Genomic DNA, 20,534 nt, shown 5'->3' on the forward strand with positions numbered 1-20,534 from the left:
CCCTCACCATCGAAGATGCTCATCTAGTATCTTACATGCATCTCAGTGTGATGCAGATGTGTCCTCTGTAGCTCAAAGCAGGGACATAAGGGTGTACGCAGCATGGAGGACTCTTAACAAGTTGGCTTGGCACATTATGTGACACAGTTTATTCTCACAGGGGCTCTGGAAGCATGCGCAGTTCAATCAGTAGAACGTAAATGCTGTGATGCCGTCGAGTTTGAAGATAGATTTGGTCCAGTAAGTGAGTTCAGAGAAAACGAGGTGGAAGCGAGCAGGTGCCCCACTTTACGCCCTTGCAACACGTTGTCGTGGATTTTGAAAGCTCCTCACACTTAGTGTTTTAATCTGGTTTAAGCAGATCTCTGGGAGATGTAAGTCAACTCATCCTCAGAGTAAAAGCACAAAAGACAAGTAGGTTTTAGTCTAATCAGTTTGGAGAGGGGTTGCATCATAGAACTGGGCGTTTGGTTCTACCTCTTGGCATCAGCACCAATTTTCTGTATTGTCAGAAGTGTTTCTCCTCCTCTCCTTTGCTTCTCCTTTCATCATGTGGCTGATGTGAAGCTCCCTTTTCATCGTTTTTTCTTCTTCTCCTACTCAGATTTGGATCGGTCCCCTGTTCGCTCGCTCGCGCTCTTTCTCTCTCCAGTGGGTTAATTACTATATGTTGCAGCTTCCCCCTCAATCCTGCGAGTTACATAAAAGCAAAGTCATTAAAGTGAAGAGTTGGAACTTTTGCCGTTCTTGTCGTGACGAGATTTGCATCTGATGCCATGTTGGCAGCGAGGCAGACTCGTGGCCATTAAAATGGCCTGAGAGCTTTCAAAAAGACTTTGCAGAGCTCTGTGCCATTGCAGTGTCCTCCTTATAAGGACTTTAAGTACAGTGCAATATGATGACGACTTAGGCTACCTGCAATGAATGTGCCTAATGGAATTTTTGGCCAGGTTACAGAGAAGTGCCTCATATTTCTGCATAATCGACAGATAGTCTGATTAGATCACAGGGATAAATCTCTGTTCAAAGAAAGGCCAAAACAGAGAAATATTTCAGAGGATGAGTTGCATATATGCTCAGATAATTCATAAGGCATACATTTGTTTTCCCAAAGACAACTGGCAGCCAAGACAAACACATTTCCACTGCTTCTATCAGTCAGCTTGTAGCCATAGGTGGGGCTTGCTTTATTATACCCCAGAAACTTCAGCTCCACCTCCTCATCCCACCTGAAGCAGGCGATCCACCTTTTGCCAGCTGAGAACTGGCCAAACATCCACCGTTGAGATAAATGTACCGACTGTAGCTGCTTTAACAAAAGAAGCTTTTATATCTTCTTTCACCGCTCACAGTCGAGAGGAAGCCGTGTTCTAAAAGTAGCACTTGTGTGTCATCAGTTGCTTAATTGAAAATGGGGGTATGGACGTCATACTGTACTCACAGCTCATGTCTGCACAATGCCGCCGCAGCATGGAGCAGCTCATTTGCTGCAGCTTTTTAGGAATTCATGTTGATATGAGTCGATTTTAAAGGCTTTGGTATTCAACGGTGCGCTCAGATGGTCAGACATAAAGCTTGGTCGCTACTCCAGCATGCTGCATAAATCTGCTGTGTCATTCATAATGTTGGCAGAGACTAAAAACAGATGCCAACAGTAGGGCTGCTCAATTAATCGAATTTTAATCACGATTACGATCTGGGCTTTCAACGATCATTAAAAATGACTGAGCCGATTATTAGCCCCTCCCTCGTGCTTTACTCTCGCGCTGCTCCATGTGGCAAATCGAGCGCACCTCTCTGCGTTTCGAACACGTGTCACAACAATTAAGAGCAGCGGTCTCCAACCTTTAAGGTGTCGCAGATAAATACAACAAAATAAAACTAGTACCGGTACCGAAAAAAATAAAATTTATTCATAACACACGTGAACAGACCCAGGAAAACAGAGTAAACGATAAAAACGATAACAAAATAACGCTGAAAACCGATAAAAACCCTGAAAACCATACATTTCACACCTGAGCCTCAACTCTCGCGGCCCGGTACCAAACGATGGTACTGGTCCGAGGCCCAGGGGTTGGGGACCGCTGATTAAGAGGACCCGAGGGAAGCTCGGAAAGCTAAGCAGAAGTTATTTGGAGAGGAGAGTGACTGCCGTTGGTTGAAAAGAGAGGTAAAAAAAACTTCAGTGGTGTGGAAACATTATGGGTTCAGTCAGACGTGGATCAAGTAGACACAGTGTGTAAACTTTGCAACAGTGTCGTAGCTGCACCACAGAGCAACACTGCAAAGTTCACTAAACACAGATGTTTACATTTCATTTATTTTTTACATTGCAAACATTTGCACTGTTATCAGTATTTGCACACTATTTTATATTATTTTTTGACAGTCTTTAAAGTCATTATCCAACACATTGTTATTGTTAAATAAATATCGTCAAATAATCGAGATCTCAATTTCAGTGAAAATAATCGTGATTATCATTTTTGCCATAATCGAGCAGCCCTAGCCAACAGTATGTGGGAATGTTTTTTCAGTGGATTTAATGGACAGAGATGAGATGGGAGCAAACATGCAAAGCTATTGGTCAGGTGTTGGACGGCCACCTGCCTTGAAGACTGTAGGATTTCCCAGATATAGATTTTACTTGGATGGGCCGACCATGTATTCTCACGGTGCCAAATTTGAATGTTTATTTTTTGTCATCTTTTGATTCCATCCAGAACAGAGCTGTCCACGGCTGATCCAACTCCACTGTGTTTGACTGCAGCTACTGACTGTAGTCCATTTGCTCTGTCAGCCCGACGGCCATCTCTCTGTGTGCTTTTAGTACCAGCAGCTGCTTATCGACATTTACACTATATTTTTATGGAAACTTAGTTTCTTAAAGAGCAGAAGAATTTTTCATATAATGTTAGCTTTACAACTCAGCCCCACTGTGGTGTGTGTGTGTGTGTGGCTCTCGGTGTTGACCTCCACTTGCTAATAGCTCTCGCTGCGGGAAGCTAACTCATCCACAGTGGGCCATTAAAGCGCACTCTTCACTGTAATTTACTGTAATTTCGTCATCTTCAGCTTCTCCTTTGCAGCCCATAGAGCTGAGGCTCGTGGTTTCTAATCGACTGACAACACTCGGGCAGTATCTCACCCTGCGTCCAGATGGAGACGGATGGTTGAATCATGAGCTTGAAGACATAATACTGAGGAACTGTAAATATAAGCTACACAAATGTTAACTTGTTAAGTTAATGTTAAGTAACCACTTGTATACATTTGGTTTTAGCAGTTTAGGACACATGCCACATATCCTTCCTTACTGCCTACGATAACACTTTATACCTTAACCCTTTCCTACACTCAAGGTTTTCTTATTCTCTTCTCCCAAAAGCTTTGCTTGTTCTAAGAAAGAAATGAATGCACAACATTTTCTGGGCCATTCACTATAATGCAGCTACTACAATATTTCCTGTTATCCGTTCTACCCACTGAATGACACATTTGCTAAACTGCACATCCTCAGTTTGCACCGGGGTCCTATTAAAAGTCTAAGTAGAAATAGTAGAGATAACCCTTTTGACATCATTATGACATCAGCCAGATTTTTCCCAGGCTCAGTAAAAAAACAACAGAGGACTTTAACAGAAATATTTTACATTAAGGAAGTGCTGCATAATTTTATTGCAGCATTTCTTCATGTTGTTTTACAGTAAGTAGGACACGTGGGATTTGTGCCACCTCCGGCTGCAGATTATCATACTTATGTACAAATTTGCATACATTACCCAAACATACTGATATGGATCTTGTTTGTCACTGATGGCGACCTGCGTTTTAGCTTCAACGCTGCACAAAAGCTTCCATGCTTTCTGTCTTTGCTTCCCTCTCTTGAGGCCTGACCTGCTTTCCTCTTATTATTTTCTTCTCCTCCCCCTCTCACTCCATAAGAAAAGATGGGGGGAAAAGGAGGAGCTGGTTTTATTAATTACCTCATTAATGGAGAAAGGGGAGTTGTTTTTGTGAGAATGTGGAGGAAGAAGGATATTGAGTAAATTCATATCATCAGGGGAGCACAAGGGAAATGATGAAGGAGGGGAGGCTAACCTTGACATAGATATGCTGTAACTATGTTGCCTGTTGGTCTTATTTTCTTTAATTGTCAAACAGTCGAGGGGTGATTGGATGTCTGAGCTATCAGCTGTTGCCCGGTGTCTTTGGCTCGGCTGTTAGAGTTGATACGTATACATCCTAATGAAGGCTGACAGAAGGATGCTGAATTGCTGAATGTCACCGGTCTGCTTTGTCAATATATAACTGCAATGATTCAGGATGACCTTTCCATCAGCTGTTATCACCTGGTGTGTCGCTATCATCGCTGCGGGGGAAAAATATATTTTTTTGACACAGATGGCGAGATTAATCCAACCAAAGCAGAGGGAACAACGAAACGCATTAATTGGTGGACGATCAGGCTGCTGTCTGCACTGCGTTTGTCTCCATTTGTTTAGGTTTTAGTTTGAAAATCACCGTAAATATCTTTGGACCCATTTGGTTCTCATTGGTGTCCTCACGTTCCTTTCAGTCGGATTTGTTTCATCGTAAACAAAACACAACTAAATATATTGTGTTAGGTTTTCTGTTGATCGGACGAAGAAACCAAAAGATTTCTGTCAGTTATGTTGGCGACATTTTTTGTCCATTAACAAGCAGGACATCTTGAGACATTAATATTAGATCAACTTGGCCCGATCGAAGTCAGCTCGAGTGCTGAGCGAGTTTTGACTGTTCAGAAATCTTTCTGAATCTTTCTTTTCCCTGTTCTTGAGTAAAACGAATGCAATCCTGATATCACAGTTACAGATGAGTGTTTTTCTTTTTCTGTGCGCGTGTTAAGTTTGACATTACAAACCTGAAATCCAGGGAACATCTAGAACTTTGCTTTAAAAAATGCCTGGACTGAAATGTCTCTGACTAGATCTTCTGTTTCTCAGGAACGCCACAGTTTTTTATTCAGTTGCTGCAAATATCAACTAAAGCCCAAAACCACAGCTATCCCACCAAACCTGATCTATTGAAATTCAGTATTTTTTTTGTACTGATCTGGAGCCAGGAGTGAGTAAACTATGTCCAAGGCTTCATTCATGGTATGAAATCAATGTTCAAGCCCATTTCTGTATATATGATCTCATTAGGCTCAGTTGGCACCCATGACATCGAGCATTTCCTCCAGGCCTGGTTGCTACGATGACCACTCACCACTCAGCCTTTTTGGTAAACCTGAGGCTGGAGTCGATCAATGTTCCAGAGCAGCGGGGGAATTTGACTCAGACGATTGGTTGGAACAAAAGGGGTTTGCATCAAAATGATTGACAGCGAGGTGGGCAATTACAGGGGTGACGTGAGGATAAATCAATATGTGCTCGTGTTGATATGAAGGCAGGGAAATGAATACGTATCGACTCTTATGTTTATTCTGTTTGGGTGTATGAGGGAAAAGGATGTTCTCGATCTCTGTAATAAGATGTAAATAGGCCAGAACTCGTGTTTAGTGGTTGGCAGATCTGACTCAAAAATGAGAAGCAGTGTGCTCATCAATCTGGTCGGACAGATACAGATGGCTCCCAGACAAGCAGGAAACTCCATCAGAGTCCTGCTGAGTCCCACACATGCAGGTCTGCTGCTAAATGACAAGCGTTTTCCCCTCATTTTCTCTGTGCCCCATTGTCCCCCACCCCCCACTGACAGTTCCCATTTTAAAGTTTTCTCTTGATCTCTCTCGATACATCAGCCGGGCTCTGATTGGTATTGTGTATCACAAAGCTGTTGTGCTTCACGTTTGCATTCGGTGCTGCAGCTTGGCATGAGAAATGTCTCCCTTCAGGATGTTAATGTTGAATGTACAGGAAGCTGGAGTCGGTGAGGATTGTACAGATGGATGATTTAGTAGGTCTTTATGCGGTACGGACACCAACTTCAGAGGTGGTAATAGTTTGGTTGCAAAAAGAAAATTCCTCGTTTGGGGACACATTTAATGAACCTTAAGTCCATTTTGTAAATTATATTCATATATTTTGAATGTCAGAAAGAAGGACTCACTGGTTAACAGTGTACTGGTTCCAAGTCATTAGTCAATGGGCATCCAAATTCAGTCTGAGCTGCCCATCACCCATCACAGGAGACACCAAGATGGCAACAATGAAAATGCTCATCCTCAGGGTTCAAAGCAGGACCAGTGGGTGACACCGTGGTGGCTAGATGAATCTTTCTCTGTGTTGCATTCATCAGTGCCACTGTCATCACCAACGTCAAAAGGGGCAGGACTGTGACATTTTAACATTATGCAGCGCTCCCGCAATGAGCTCATGGGAGCGGATTCAGCCAATAGAGCTTCATGTCCAATCAACACCACTCCAGCAGTCTAACCTTACCGATATCGAAGAATACATTTACTTTTAGAAACTCCAGGATCCGTGGATCATCTTCACTTAGTGCTTGCTTGTCTGTTTTGGTCTGAGTGTCGTTATCATGTGGTCGGCTCTTCTAAAGGTAAGATTTGGAGGCCTTTTGACTTTCACAGATCGAAACTATACGTAGTGGGCCAGCGTCTAAATCACGCTCCTTGTGAAATTGCTGCCTGAACTGTGATGAGTATCAGACTGTTAACTGCTGACTTTACTTGGCTGTTACTTCATAGTTTGAAGTATGTGTGGGTGACCGGCTGTGGCCTGTAGGTCCGGGTTCTGAGAGCTGCGTGGTAGAAAAAATGTATCTGAACCAAAAAAGAAAATAGTTTTACACTTTTCAGTTCAGTTATCACTTGACTCTTATTTAGATATATCCTGTTACAATGGTGGATATTTGTATTACAAAAGTTTCAAATGACATAAGGAGGTACAAATATGGAAGTACAAGTTATGCCTGTGAGCCAGAAGCTATATTATTGGATCTGTATGTTTACATACAGCGTGGATGTCCTTAATACGGTCCTGTCAGGCAGGTATGAGCGAAGGAGCCCCACTCAGAGTCAGAAAGGTTTGGCCAGTGAACTTCATTTGGGAATGTCTCCCAAAAAATGTGCCAATGCCAACATCACAGAGGGTTCTTTTGTTCTCAGGGACAATAAATGTAAATTATGTCATCATATGCATCCAATTGCCCTCCAGTTCACCATACCTCACTATAGGTAAGGGGAGTTGTCACGATAGTACAGGGTGGGCCATTTATGTGGATACACAGTAATAACATGGGAATGGTTGGTGATATTAAAGTCCTGTTTGTGGCACATTAGTATATGTGAGGGGGCAAACTCCTCAAGATGGGTGGTGACCAAGGTGGCCATTTAGAAGTCGGCCATCTTGGATACAACTTTTGTTTTTTCAATAGGACGAGGGCCATGTGACGCAACTTATTGGTAATGTCACAAGAAAAACAATGGTGTGCTTGGTTTCAACTGTGGTACTCGCTGTAAACATGTATGAAGCATACAGTGTGTATTCTATATTTATGCATACATTACCGTCTCTAAATAACTTGGTGATGTGTGTGCATGTGTGTAACTGCTGAGGTCACCAGAAACAGCCGATCTGTTAGTTGACTGTTAGCTGACAGTTAAGGTTTTTCAGATTTTTGTCACATCATAGGAGAAAGTTTGTGTCATTTACAATCAGCTTCATGGAAAGTTAAAGTCTGCTGTTCCTGTTGTATTAGTCTTTAAAAGTAACCAGTGCAAACTTGTCTTCCTTAAGGGGGCGCTGCAGCTGTCTCAACTATATTAAAGAGTACAACAGAATTTTAAGGTAAAGTCAGAGACCAGTTGGCAACCATCTGGCAGCTACTGGTTGCCAGGGAAAAATGTGTATTCCCCAACTGATTGGAGAAATCTTGCAGTTGCGAGGTGGTATATGGTGCTGCATTGAAAATCAGAAGAAAGCAAAAAATCATATAAAAAAAGGCTGAACCCAGGCTGAGCCTCGGCCCTTTGGCTACTTTGTTATTTCACTACCGACAAACGACAACATCTGTTTCAGTTCAAATGTAACTGTTTTGAAATATCGAGTGGGTTAAAAAATTACCACCATTTTTGTCTAATAAGCAGATTAGCAAGGCTTATATCTTATATACATACTTTAGAAAATAGATGGTGGAATGACACAGAAGTTCATTAAAGTGAATTTCCAGCCGTTATCTTGAGCATGTCAAAATAATTATCAGCTGATGTGTTGGTTCCAATTAGGCTACAAGCGAACAAAAATCACTGCTTAATGTCCAACAGCCTCAAACAAGGAGGGAAAAACTCTCTTTAGGGTTTTTAATCGACCTAGGCCTCTAAATGCTTTAATGTGGAGAGCTAACAATAACATCAGAGTCCTGTAGGAGTAAATCATACCCGAGGGTTATTTAACAGATGCCATTTATAAATATTCCAGCTTTGTTTGTGAGAAATGGTAATTTTTCAGTTGCTCAAAACCATTAAGTACTGCAATTCTCATGAGTCTTATTAGGAGTTGCTATGGAGATTACTCCAGTCATAGCCTTGAATCTGCCTTGTTCAGAATATTCAGAACACAACTTCTCAGTCTGAAACTAACCCAGACCTGCTTTATTTATCTAAAATGTATTAGATGCCAGAAGTGCTCTATCGGAGGTGAAGTGGCCATTGAAAACCATACGCATGTAGTCTTTGACTTTTTGGATTCCACTGCCTGATTTATTATATGTGTGTATTCATTAAAGAACCTTAATTGGGACTTTGAAAGCAATTTGTGCTTTCAGCTCCAAAGCACAGAGAGAAAACACAGAAGGTTTAATGAGACAGGAGTTTAAGACTCGAGGGCACATCCCCTCTGGCAGAAGCTCGGTCTGCAGAGTTCACAAGTCCTGGACATTATTGATCTGATTCAGCACAGAGGACCAAACTGATCGAGGGGAGAGAAATCAATGAAACTGAGTCAGTTGTGGCTTCAAACAGTCGCAATGATTCATTCGTCAGAGTTCATGTAAGTTAAAAACACTTTTCTTAAGAGTCAAAATACAGTAAATTTGTAATCTGCTGTTCCGTTGTGAAATGTTGAAGCTTCAGGTCTGCGTAGTGAATGAGTTCAAACTGAACATGGAGCAGCAGCGGTCAGTGTTTGTGTTTTAAAGGTGTTCTTTAGTCCATTACCACTTCATTTTGAAGAAATGGAATCTGGGACAGTTATTCACAGCACACTGCTGATAGGAATCTACCAGCTGGATAGATTCTTTCTGTAGGATTTTACATATTCCCCCGTATCTGCTGGGTTGTCCTGGGTACTCCCAGGAGATGCATGCTGATCCTAATTCAGTTTAAGTGTGTTGGTGTAAATGGCTGTCTGTGTCTCAGTGTTGGCCCTGTGATGGTGACCTGTCCAGGTTGTATCCCGTCTCACGCCCTGTGACAGCTGGGATAGGCTCCAGCCGCTGAACTGTGGTCAAGATAATGCGATGGATAATTGTTTTGAGCTAACAGTGCACTATGGAAACCTATCAGATATATTCTAAATGTAAATCCATATGTCTTTAATTTGAGTTAAAAGTAATATAAGCCAGTAATTTTTAAAACTTCATATCCTTCCATGTTTATTGTTGGACTATAATGGACGGGGGAAATTCAAAATAAAGATAAAAAGCTGTAAGCTAATGTCGATTTATCCAACGTGACTTAACCGGGCACCTGAAGTCATATTTAAATGCAATAAGCAAAACTGTGGCCGCCCGCCGCCCATGGCGTTAACGCCGTGCCGCCTCATGCTCGGGACGATCCACAGTAACTCATTAACGGAGATTTGCTGCGTTAATGCGGTTATGGCGTTAACGTCATTTTAACGAGATTAACGCTGACAGCACCATTTAAAACATAATCCTAAACAATGAAACAGGTCGTGAAAGCTTCAGCTCCCACACATCTTTCCATTGTTGTCTCTGATGTTTGTGCGTCTGGATGTTTCATGTTGCAAAGGAGAAAACTGTATTTTATTGTACGACACTCGCTGATGATGTTCCTCTCCTGTAATGTCCTTTATATTTACATCGCAGCGCTACACTTCACATCACACTCAGCCTCACAGAAGGTGATGTGAAATAAGCTTCCACTGTGGCTGCTGTGCACTTTTCCCCTTCCAGCAAGCAGCATTTTCCAAATCATTTAACCTCGAAAACATAATGTACAGTTATTTATGCTGTTCTGATGCTTTAAATAATTTTTTGCATGTTTTATCTTCTGGTTTCTGGTTCCTTTGCAGGAAACTCTTTGTAACATAATGCACATATTACATAAATTACTTCAGAAACCATCTGCTAAAATTATGCTTATATTTTTTTAAAAACATAAGAAAAAGCTGAAAAATCTCTTAGTCTTTCATTAAGTGCATGCAAAATGTTCTCCCTGTTAAGAAAAGCATTTAATAGATAGAATATTACATTTAATAGAGTACTTTAGATGACTGACGAGGACTGTCTGACTCTAGGTCTAAATGCATTTTGTAAAAATGTCATCTTAAAATGTTCTAATGTACGAGATTTGCCAAAGCTCCATTAAACGTGCCATGTAAGCCATGAAAATGTCTCATTCTCGCACAAAGTTTAAGGAATATTCTTCAATATCTAAGCACAATTTCATGGAACTATTCCCAAAGGAATAACACTTCATATAGGGTCCCTTGACTGGTGGGTAAAGTTCCAGGATCTAAACTCAACTTTCCTTCATAAATAACCAAAAAAGACCAGCGTGTGCACATCGATGGGGCTGTGTCAAACGGCAAAGGTACAAGCTTTTACGGACGCTTCCTTGCTGAATTATACAGGAATGAGAGAAACAGCGGTTGTTGTGTAACATGGAAATGTCAGAAGTTTTTACATAAGGGCCTAGTTGGGAGTTGTTTTTTATGATTGTAAGAACAGAGAAACAGTGAAAACTGTTCAACATAAAGTGCTTTTACTGTTTTCATACTGTATAGAATTAAAAACGTATAGCTTTCTGTTGAGACAAAGTCACATTACAGTGTCAGAGGAGTAATTATAAGACGGAGGAAAAACTGTGAAGAAGACTATCGGGACACAGCTGTGTTTTTAGTGGAAATGAGTCATCTTTATCGCCTTCATTGGGCCCATGTAGCTATAACATACACTTTAAATACCTTTCATAGAGGTGCAGGGGCTGAAACATTACTGCACTACAACTTCAGTGAGAAACCTCATTTCATTGGGTAGACTTCTTAGATTTATGTGCCATATACACATGGAAAGGTTTTCTAATGAGTGATGTGATCAGAGAGAAGTTCAGCAGCAGAACTAACTCAAAATGACAATAAGCAATTCAATTTAGTTTAGTTTTATTTACATAGCGCCAAATCGCAACAGTCGCCTCAAGGTGCTTTATATTGTAAGGTAGACCCTATAATAATACATACAGAGAAAAACCCAACAATCATATGACCGCCTATGAGCAAGCACTTTGGTGACAGTGGGAACCTGAGCCTGACAGAACCAGGCTCAGGGAGGGGCGGGGCCATCTGCTGCGACCGGTTGGGGTGAGAGAAGGAAGACAGGATAAAGACATGCTGTGCAAGAGAGCCTAATAACAAGTATGATAATCAATAAGTGACCAGTTTGTTTAATGTGCCTTTGGGAAGTAAGAGATATATGGACATTTACGCAACCATTACATGTATTGGAATTTACCGTTGGATTGTTTGGAGTTGTAGTCTGGTATGAATTTGGAATAATGCATTTTGCATTGCTCCTGCTCCTGTTCAACATATGCATTATGCATTCACTTTCTTTTATTTTGTGGAACAAGACCAGTTCAGTGGCAATGTAAGAAAAATGCCTACATTATAAGGTAACCCTCCATAATGGAAGATGATCCACAACCTGTGGGACATTCTCTTATAGCACTGCTGTGCTGAACTTTACAATGCAAGAGATGGTTTGCTCTGTACAGTCAAGGTAAAAAAAAAAGTACATCTTCAATTCTGAGGTACTCCATGTCAGAAAACATAAAAAATGGAATACACTCTGTGATTCAGTAGTTTTTACAATCACATTTAGCTACAATAGCTTGATGTAACGATTTCCTATATGCCTTTATCAGTCTCTCACATAATTTTAGCCCACTCTTTGTTGTGTCATTGTTTGAGTTCATTTAGGACTGTGGGCATTCATGTATGCACAGCTCTCCAAATATCCCTCCACAGCATTTCAGTTGGGTTGAGGTCTGGACTTTTAGCGGGCAGTTGTACCACCTTGATTCTTTTGTTTTTCAGCCATTCTGTTGTAGATTTTCTGGTGTGCTTGGGAACAGTGTCCTGTTACATGGCCCAATGAGCCAAGCTTTAGCTGTTGAACAGACGCATGCATGTCACTCTGCTTTGGGATAAAAAGGAGTTGAAGGTTGACTCGGTTACCTCAATGTGCCCTGGACATGCGGTGGAAAAACAAGCCGTGCGTTATGGTCATAACGCTGTATGTTATGACCAGACGTCATTGTGGTCTTGTCTGTCCAAAAGACATTTTGTGGTTTATTCAGATGTAGCTTGACAGACCTGAAATCTCACACATCTTTTTAGAGAAAAAGAAGACATCTACCTTAAACCAGCCATGCTTACTAAGTCCTTTTCTAATTGTATGATAACAAAGCCTGGAGGTTAGTTATGAATGTTAGATTTTGACATGTAGGTCTTGGCTTTTTTACCATTTGTCTGACCATTGCACAGTCTGACCTTAAGGTGAAGTTCGTGGGGCATTCACTGTACTGGTTGTGGTGAATGCTCCAAACCAACTAACTTCTAGAACTCAGTGGTCATACTGGCGGATGATCAGGTAATCAAGTGTAATTGATTGGCAGCACCTGGGTGCTACTTAACCTCTACAAAAGCAGTAAAGGTGTGATTGCAAAGAGTCGTAGTTATGATTTCTGCTTGGTCATCGCCGGTTGTCACTGGTTACTACTACTACAGCGCATAGTTATGCTAAACATGTGACTTGCTTGTTTTACCTGGTGGAGTTTTCGTGTTTGTTTGGTTTCTTCATCTTTATTAATTTTTTAGGACTATTTGATGGGAGTTTCTCCTGACTTTTACTTTGGATGTTTCTCTTTGTTATCACTGTACCAAAAAGTAGGGCTGTTTGATATAACGGTATATATCAGATGACGATATAAAAACGTCTGTCGTTTCATATCACGCTATCGTTTGTTTCATGGTGTCGCAAAATAAACTGTTTATTTTTTCATGGTTTTGATGGTCAGTGTAGCGGCTATATTAATTTCTTAAAGTTCTCTTTTTCTCTTATATTTAAAATAACCACACTATGGACGGACAAGCGACTGTTTTTACGTGTTGCCGTTAGCAACAACGACGGTAATATCAGCATGTGGGACCTGTCACTACCCGATCCGTACCGTAAACCCGATCCGTACCACGCACGTGCAAAAGGCCACTATTGCCGCTCAAAGCATTTTCCGATAGTTATGGGTCAGAGTATCTGTTAAGATGTTAAGAATAACAAGTATCTCTTAAAATGCTTGCAATAATGAAGCATTTCAGTACAATGTAGACAAAAACGAAAAATAAAAAGATAGTTACGGATCAGGACTCCCCGATCCTTACTGCGCATGTGCAGATGTTTTCTTCTTCTTCTGTTCGTTTAATGGCAGTTTACTCCCCAGTGTACGAGGATACTGCCATCTGCTGACCGAGCGAATGAGCTCTGTTGTAAACTGAACTAGCGTCATTACAAACGCGTGTTAAATTCTACCACCGATGCAAGAATCACGTGAAAGAGTGTGCAGAGAGTTTACGGATGAGAAGCAAAAAAAAGAGCCGGCAGGCGCTCCAAATGTTAGAACAGACTTTTCCCCGACGCACGGCGTGTAATAAATACTCACAAAGACAATGGCGGCCATTCCAACTTGTGCCTTAAAAATGTACAGTTTCATGCATCGGTCAAAACACTCGACTCCAGGTACACGACGCCCAGCTGGAAACACTTCGAGTCGAGTTGGCTGAGATTCACAGAATTTACAGAAAATTTAACATTTTTGTGATTTATATCGTTTTCGGGACAATAAATGTCGTATATCGAAATATGAGATTTTGGTCATATCGCACAGCCCTACCAAAAAGACCAAAGTTGGTGGTTATTTCCTCTGATGTTCAGCGCCAGTCATGAGCCCTTTATGATGCTGTGCAAGTGGAACAATAATTGCTTGATGCTCACATTAAAAATAAAAATTATAATTTTCTGAAAGCACGCAATAGCTGATTCAAGACATTTAAGCTGTAGGTACAGTATCTCTGCTTCCTAGTTTGCTACTTTCTGCTCAGCTCTCACAGAGTACTCTCCTCTATAGCACCTATCATAACTTGTTGGGTTGAATGTGTTCATACAGAGCAACCTTTATAGGGCTTTCTTAGTCCTGAATTATGGCAAGCAGTTGTAGCCGTCCTCGAGCCTCTCTGACAGCAAGATCAATAAGACTCGGCGAATGTCACGCAGGAAGCCATTTCAGTTCTAACTGGTGACATAAAAGAGCCCCCAGGCTGCCATATTGGCCCAGAGACCCCCGCTGCTCGCGGCTCCGCTCGCTTCCTTGTGAACCACCGCAGGGAAATCACCTTTCAAATAGTGACACACTCATCTCCTGTGAAATATATATGCAGCGCCACGTAATAAAGAGGTGCATATGCACAGTGGCATTTCCACTGCTGTCTGAAGACCTTCAGCACAAAGTAAAATATAGTCCCCTGGTGTCGGAGCTTTGATAAAGATGAATGGAGTCATTGTGACTGTAATAAGATAAAGGTAGTATGTGTTGACATTTCTGTTGGAATGGTGGAATAACATCAGGGCAGCTCTCAGAAGTACACAGTGATAAAGAAACCTGGGAGATGTAAGCCGGTGACATTTTTATCCATGTGGTTAACAAAGCTGAGTTTCTATCAGCTTGTAGTAAAGCCAGCTATACATGTGCAAACTAGAATCATTAACTTCACTTTTAGTCTGCTACTGGGTCTTAGTGTTTTATTAATTATCATATATTTCTTTTAATGTGTAACCAGTTGCAGTAGTTGTTGTTTGGATAAAAGAGATATTCCTTCCAGATCCTATGTCAATGAATGTGTTAGGCAACAGAACCAATGCTCTGATACAGCGGTCCCCAACCTTTTTTGCGCCACAGACCGGTTTAATGCGACCGTGGCTCGGGGGTTGGGAAGCTCATCTGTAACTGGAAGGTTGCCGGTTCGATCCCCAGCTCTCTCTGTCCTGGTCGTTGTGTCCTTGGGCAAGACACTTTACCCTACCGCCTACTGGTGTTGGCCAGAGGGGCCGATGGCGCGATATGGCAGCTTCTGTCAGTCTGCCCCAGGGCAGCTGTGGCTACAACTGTGGTTTGCCTGCACCAGTGTGTGAATGTGAGAGTGAATGAATAGTGGAATTGTAAAGTGCTTTGAGCGCCTAGAAAAGCGCAATATAAATGCAATCCATTATTATTACACAATATTTTCACAGACCGTCCTTTAAGGTGTTGCCGATAAATACAACAAAATAAAATGATACGACCAATACGAAAACTGTGGTAATTTGTAAATATAATAATAAACGTGAATTAACTGTGTAACTTTATTATCAGCGTCCTCCTGAAATGCGCCAACAACACTGAGAGTAACGTCCTCCTCTCTGCCCCTTAATGCGCTCTGGTCGCTATGGTAACGCGCAAATATTTCTTTCAAAATAAGACACACGACTACAACACGGGAAAAGACCCAGGGAAACCAAGTTTACGATAAAAACCCTGAAAACCATAAATTTCACACCCGAGCCTCAAACGACTCACGGACCACTACCGGTCCGTGGCCCAGGGGTTGGGAACCGCTGTGTTAGGCAACAGAACCAGTGCTGCAATAAAATACCAGCAGTACCAGCAGAACTACAGAACTAGAACAAGAACATAGGTAAAATCCTAAAACTCAAAATATTGAAGAAATTGATTCTGATTCTGAAGTGGGCTTATTTGTTCCCATACTCTGGTGAAAGAAACAGATATGTCTGATTCTATGCATTATTTTTTTAAATGTATATATTTATATGTAATGTTAATATGCAGTTGTGTGGTTTGGGATCAGTGTGTAGTATTATAAATCGTTCCTTTTAAACTATGAAAAAAAATCCTGTACCAGGATTTGTGGTTTTCTTTCATCTTTGTTCTGAAATACATCAAAACAAATTATTTGTTTTATATTCTTTGTGACTCGTTTCTTCAAAAACAGATAAAATAAGGTAAGACTTTGAGAACTAAACTTAGGAAAGGGCACCTCGAGTACATCTGCTTCAGAAAGTTACGGACTACATTGTCTAACAAAACTTTATGTAGGACTTGTGTGACACAACAACCCCAACCTTATCCCCACCCACAGCGGCTCATAGAAACCCCTTCCTGATGCAGGTCTGTTCCTGCTTCAAAGGGAGTTCTTCCATCTTACTGCCATCAAGTGCTTGCTCACATCGTCTTCATTGTTCGGGGTTTTCTTTCTATGATGGTCAGCTATGGTTAGACTTCGTCCTGCCATGAAAACCTCTGTTCAAATGTTTTTGTTATGAGTTTGCATATTCCGAGTGTGACTCAGAATATGAAGAAATGACGACTGATGTGAAATTTATTTACGTTTTTGTGTTTCAGGTCTGGTGAAGCTGGGTGTCCACTGTGTCACAAACCAGAAAGTTGCCATAAAGATTGTCAACAGAGAAAAGCTCAGTGAGTCAGTTCTTATGAAGGTAAGACCAATTTTACTCTCTGCGTATGCAGTCATCCCCGGCTCATGTGGTTTAGTTGGGGTTCTAGTTCATCACCTGGTTCCCGGTCATGTCAGTGGGATTTGGAGAGAAAAGCAAAATCACTGGCCGTGTCTTGTCTGTCATGAGTGCATTGTCCCATGTACAGGAGTTAGGAGTTTGATGCACTGTTCTTTTTTTCTATGTGAATAATATTTAGCATTGCATGTTTTCCAGATTCTTTGTGGTAATTCTTACAACATAGTAGAAAATGTTCAGGTCCTTAGATTTCTATAACTACTTTTTTGCAAAGCTGCTATTGGCAAATATTCACTTTAGACACCAACAGGAGCAGGAAATAGACCAGAACATGATGCAGGTACAGTGCATTTCTCTCTACTTTTCAAATATAAAAACCTCAGTTTCTCATGTACTTTCTCCGTCGCCTCTCTGTACAATGAAGGCGAATTTACTACTTTACTTCTGTGGGGAGATTTTGCACCTATGTGATTGTCAGACGTCGTTGCCCACATTTATGCTTGTGTGTGGTCACATATTAAAAACTGTGCGGTCATGTCGTGGAGTTTTATTTGCAGTCCCAGCCGATAGGAGGAAAAAAAAGCGTTGGGCCTTTTTTCCCTCGTCAGTCTTGTTGTTTTTGTTTTGTGTTTGTCACATCATGTCCCTCTCGGTACTTTCAGCAATCTCTTTCCTGCTGACATTTCTTCTATATTTATGATTATTATTCTTTATACCGAGATGATGTGATGAACCCTGCTTCCAGGTCCAAACTACTCTGTGTTTATTAAGGCTGTTGTGTTTTTAACATGTTTTAATGCTGACATGGTTGTGTTCACTGCCAGCCATTCCCTCCTCTGTCTGTCTGGGGGTTGCCCCTGTAGCTTTCTCTAATCTTTCGCGCCTCGGCTTTATTTCAGAAGAAGCCGAGGCCCTGTTGTCATGGCAACAGGCAGCTATTGGCTCAAGTTATAACCGTTGCGTTCTCGCACAACGAAATTTAACCAGCTACCTAAAAATATAGTACCAAACCCAGATGGGATTTGAAGGAGGTGCATGTTGAAAGCATCACTGAGGCGCCGCTCCTCCTGCTTCCGTTGGCATTTTGAAGAGACTCCATCTCGTCCCATTTTGTTTGACATTTTCAGATGTGCTGCAGGTTCCCTTTTTTGTGTCTCTCCTTTCCTTTGCTCCAAACTTAGCGAAGCATTGGATTTATTCTGTCGAGGTTTTGCACACGAACGTCTCTTTTGTTCACCGCACAAGACCCATTTACATTTCCCTTGTTTGTCGTTAGACGCCGGATCACCCAAATCATTTCCATATAAATACATTTTGTTTTCTTTTTGTCATCTCAGATTTTTATCCATGACTGATAAAGTTGAAAGAATTTCTACTGGCTTTGCTAAACACACCAATATGAGAGAACAGGGCGAGGTTACTGGCAGCAGTAGTTCTACAGAGATAGCGGTGTATTTTAAGGCTGTGTGAATTATACAGGACTCAACCTGCTTCCCTCACGGGGATGGTGTCTGTTAGTCAGCATCTGGACTAGTGAAAATCATCTGACTCTAGAGGACAGTGATGGTGCCATACTACTACAGAGGCCGACAAATAGTTAACTTTATATGCTTGGTGAGTACAAAATGTTTGATAAGCAGCTGAATAGCTCGGGGACCGAGTAGTCCCTGTTGTAGTTCCTTGCACTGGTCTCCTCCAGGTGCTCCACTTTCAACCTTTCAGAGACTAATTTTTTTTTTTTTTTTTTTCTAAATGACATCAGAAACAGCAGTATGCGACATTACGTGATGGCAGAGCTTCAGTTCATCCTTTGTCATTTTTTTTTTTTTTTTTTTTTTTAATAAATAGGACAGGGGGAATGAATGAGAGAAAGAGGGGGAGAGAAAGAAAGAAAACCAAAGGGGAGAAGAGACGGTGAGAAGGGGGGGGAAGAGAGAGAAAAAAAAAAGAACTCCTGGGTCACCTGTATGGAGAAAAAAAAACAAACAAACAAAAAAAACAAACAGAGGAGACAGCAAACAACAAAGAGCAACATAATAATAGAGAAAACAAAGCACCATCACAATAAACTAGCTAGTCATAGATATCAATATTTACTAAATAATAAACGATATTGTGCAGCACGCAAGATAGACAGCGCACAGTGTGCTTTGAGGTAGCAGCCAAGAAAGCTGTAGTCCGTGTCTGTGAATACCCGTGTGTACACCTGTGTGCATACCTGTGTGGATCAGCATGCTTGCATTCCAAAGGTTTCTCCATGTAACGATCTGCTAGGGAGTGTGGGGGGGCCACAGCCCCGTCCTCCAGGGTGTGAAGCAGGTATGGAGGAGATCAAAACTCCAGACATCCAGAGGCCCCCAGAACACAAGAGACCATGGAAGACCAACAGAGGGGCAGCCGCGCCACTGTTCCAGTAAGAGCTGAGGAGAGTCCCAGATGAGGGCTCGCCCAGCAGCCGCGGAGCAGAAGTCAGGGGGGGTTGCAGTGACGCGCCGTGAGCTCCGCCGGCCCCCAGCTGTGCCTGAGTGACCGAGCCCCAGGCCGAGAGGCCGGGGGCACCCCACCTCCAAAGGGGCCCGAGCGAGCCCCAGGCCCCGACAAGCGGCCGCCAAGGAGTGAGCCAGTCTACCCCAGGGCAGCTGTGGCTACAACTGTAGCTTGCCTCCACCAGTGTGTGAATGTGAGAGTGAATGAATAGTGGTATTGTAAAGCGCTTTGGGTGCCTTGAAAAGCGCTATATAAATCCAATCCATTATTATTATTATTATTATTATTAAATCTGGGAGTTATCTGAGTCCTAAACTCCCTCCGTTTCAGGTCCCAAAGTCAAACGAACACTGCAGCATTACTGAGAGTTAAAAACTGTCTAAATTCTTTCATCTTTAATAAAATGATCAGTGTTGCTGCTTTACCAGGTGTAACTATGAAGTTTAACATCCAGGCATCCATGAAAACAGAATTTATTACATTTAACAGAGTTAGAAGTTAGCAGGAAGCTAGCGGAAGTTAGCTCGCTAGTTTCGCTAGCATGATATCTGGTCGTTAAGTGATGACGTGACGAATCCTACTTCTGGGCCTAAAGTAGTCTGTGTTTAATATGGCTTTTGTGTTGTTAACATGTTTAGTGTTATGTATTTTCTTATATTTAATCTCAAAAAGCTCCTAAAACAGTCAGTGATCACTGTTGACCTCCCTCGGCTTTTATTACCACTAATCATTTATTTAAGCTCAGTTTTTAAAACCTTAGGATGTAACTACAGCCCAGCCCATGCAGCAGTATATGAATGACTAACCTCGTATTGTGGATGGATTATCTCAGTTGTTCTCCTGGCTGAAGTTTTGGTCCTTTTACAGCATCCTGCCATGCTAAACAGCAGTGACATTTGTAGGCATGCACGTTATCATATTTAGAGATGTAGGGCATAGCTACAAATAATCATCGTCCTTTAATCCACTTTAATACATTTGTTCCTGACCACCGAGAACACTCACGTTAACTTTTATCGAATGGAAAAAAAGTTAGCTTGTTTATATTATGCTAACATAGCTGTGTCGCTAGTGGTCACGTAGCACATCATTATATACCAGCTAGCCAAACTTCAGTAACCCTACAAACGTCACTGCGGTTTAGTTTTCTGTCTTCATTTATGTTGGAAGTGAATAACAGAGCTGTACGTTTGAATTTGTTTCCAAAACCCCGCAGT

At 41.6% G+C, this 20,534-nt stretch overlaps 1 protein-coding gene across 13 annotated transcripts in view; it reads left to right on the top strand.

Moving 5' to 3' along the window:
* The window catches only part of LOC113007008 (serine/threonine-protein kinase BRSK2-like), a 145,777-nt gene that overhangs the window by 59,603 nt on the left and 65,640 nt on the right, over window positions 1-20,534 (top strand). For all 13 annotated transcript variants that reach the window (XM_026143349.1, XM_026143433.1, XM_026143858.1 and 10 more), the window contains exon 2: window positions 16,700-16,794. In XM_026143349.1, the coding sequence (XP_025999134.1) occupies window positions 16,700-16,794 (95 nt within the window). The remainder of the gene's footprint in view (window positions 1-16,699; window positions 16,795-20,534) is intronic.

The sequence above is a fragment of the Astatotilapia calliptera genome, chromosome 1, assembly GCF_900246225.1.
Source record: "Astatotilapia calliptera chromosome 1, fAstCal1.2, whole genome shotgun sequence".
Lineage (NCBI taxonomy): Eukaryota > Metazoa > Chordata > Actinopteri > Cichliformes > Cichlidae > Astatotilapia > Astatotilapia calliptera.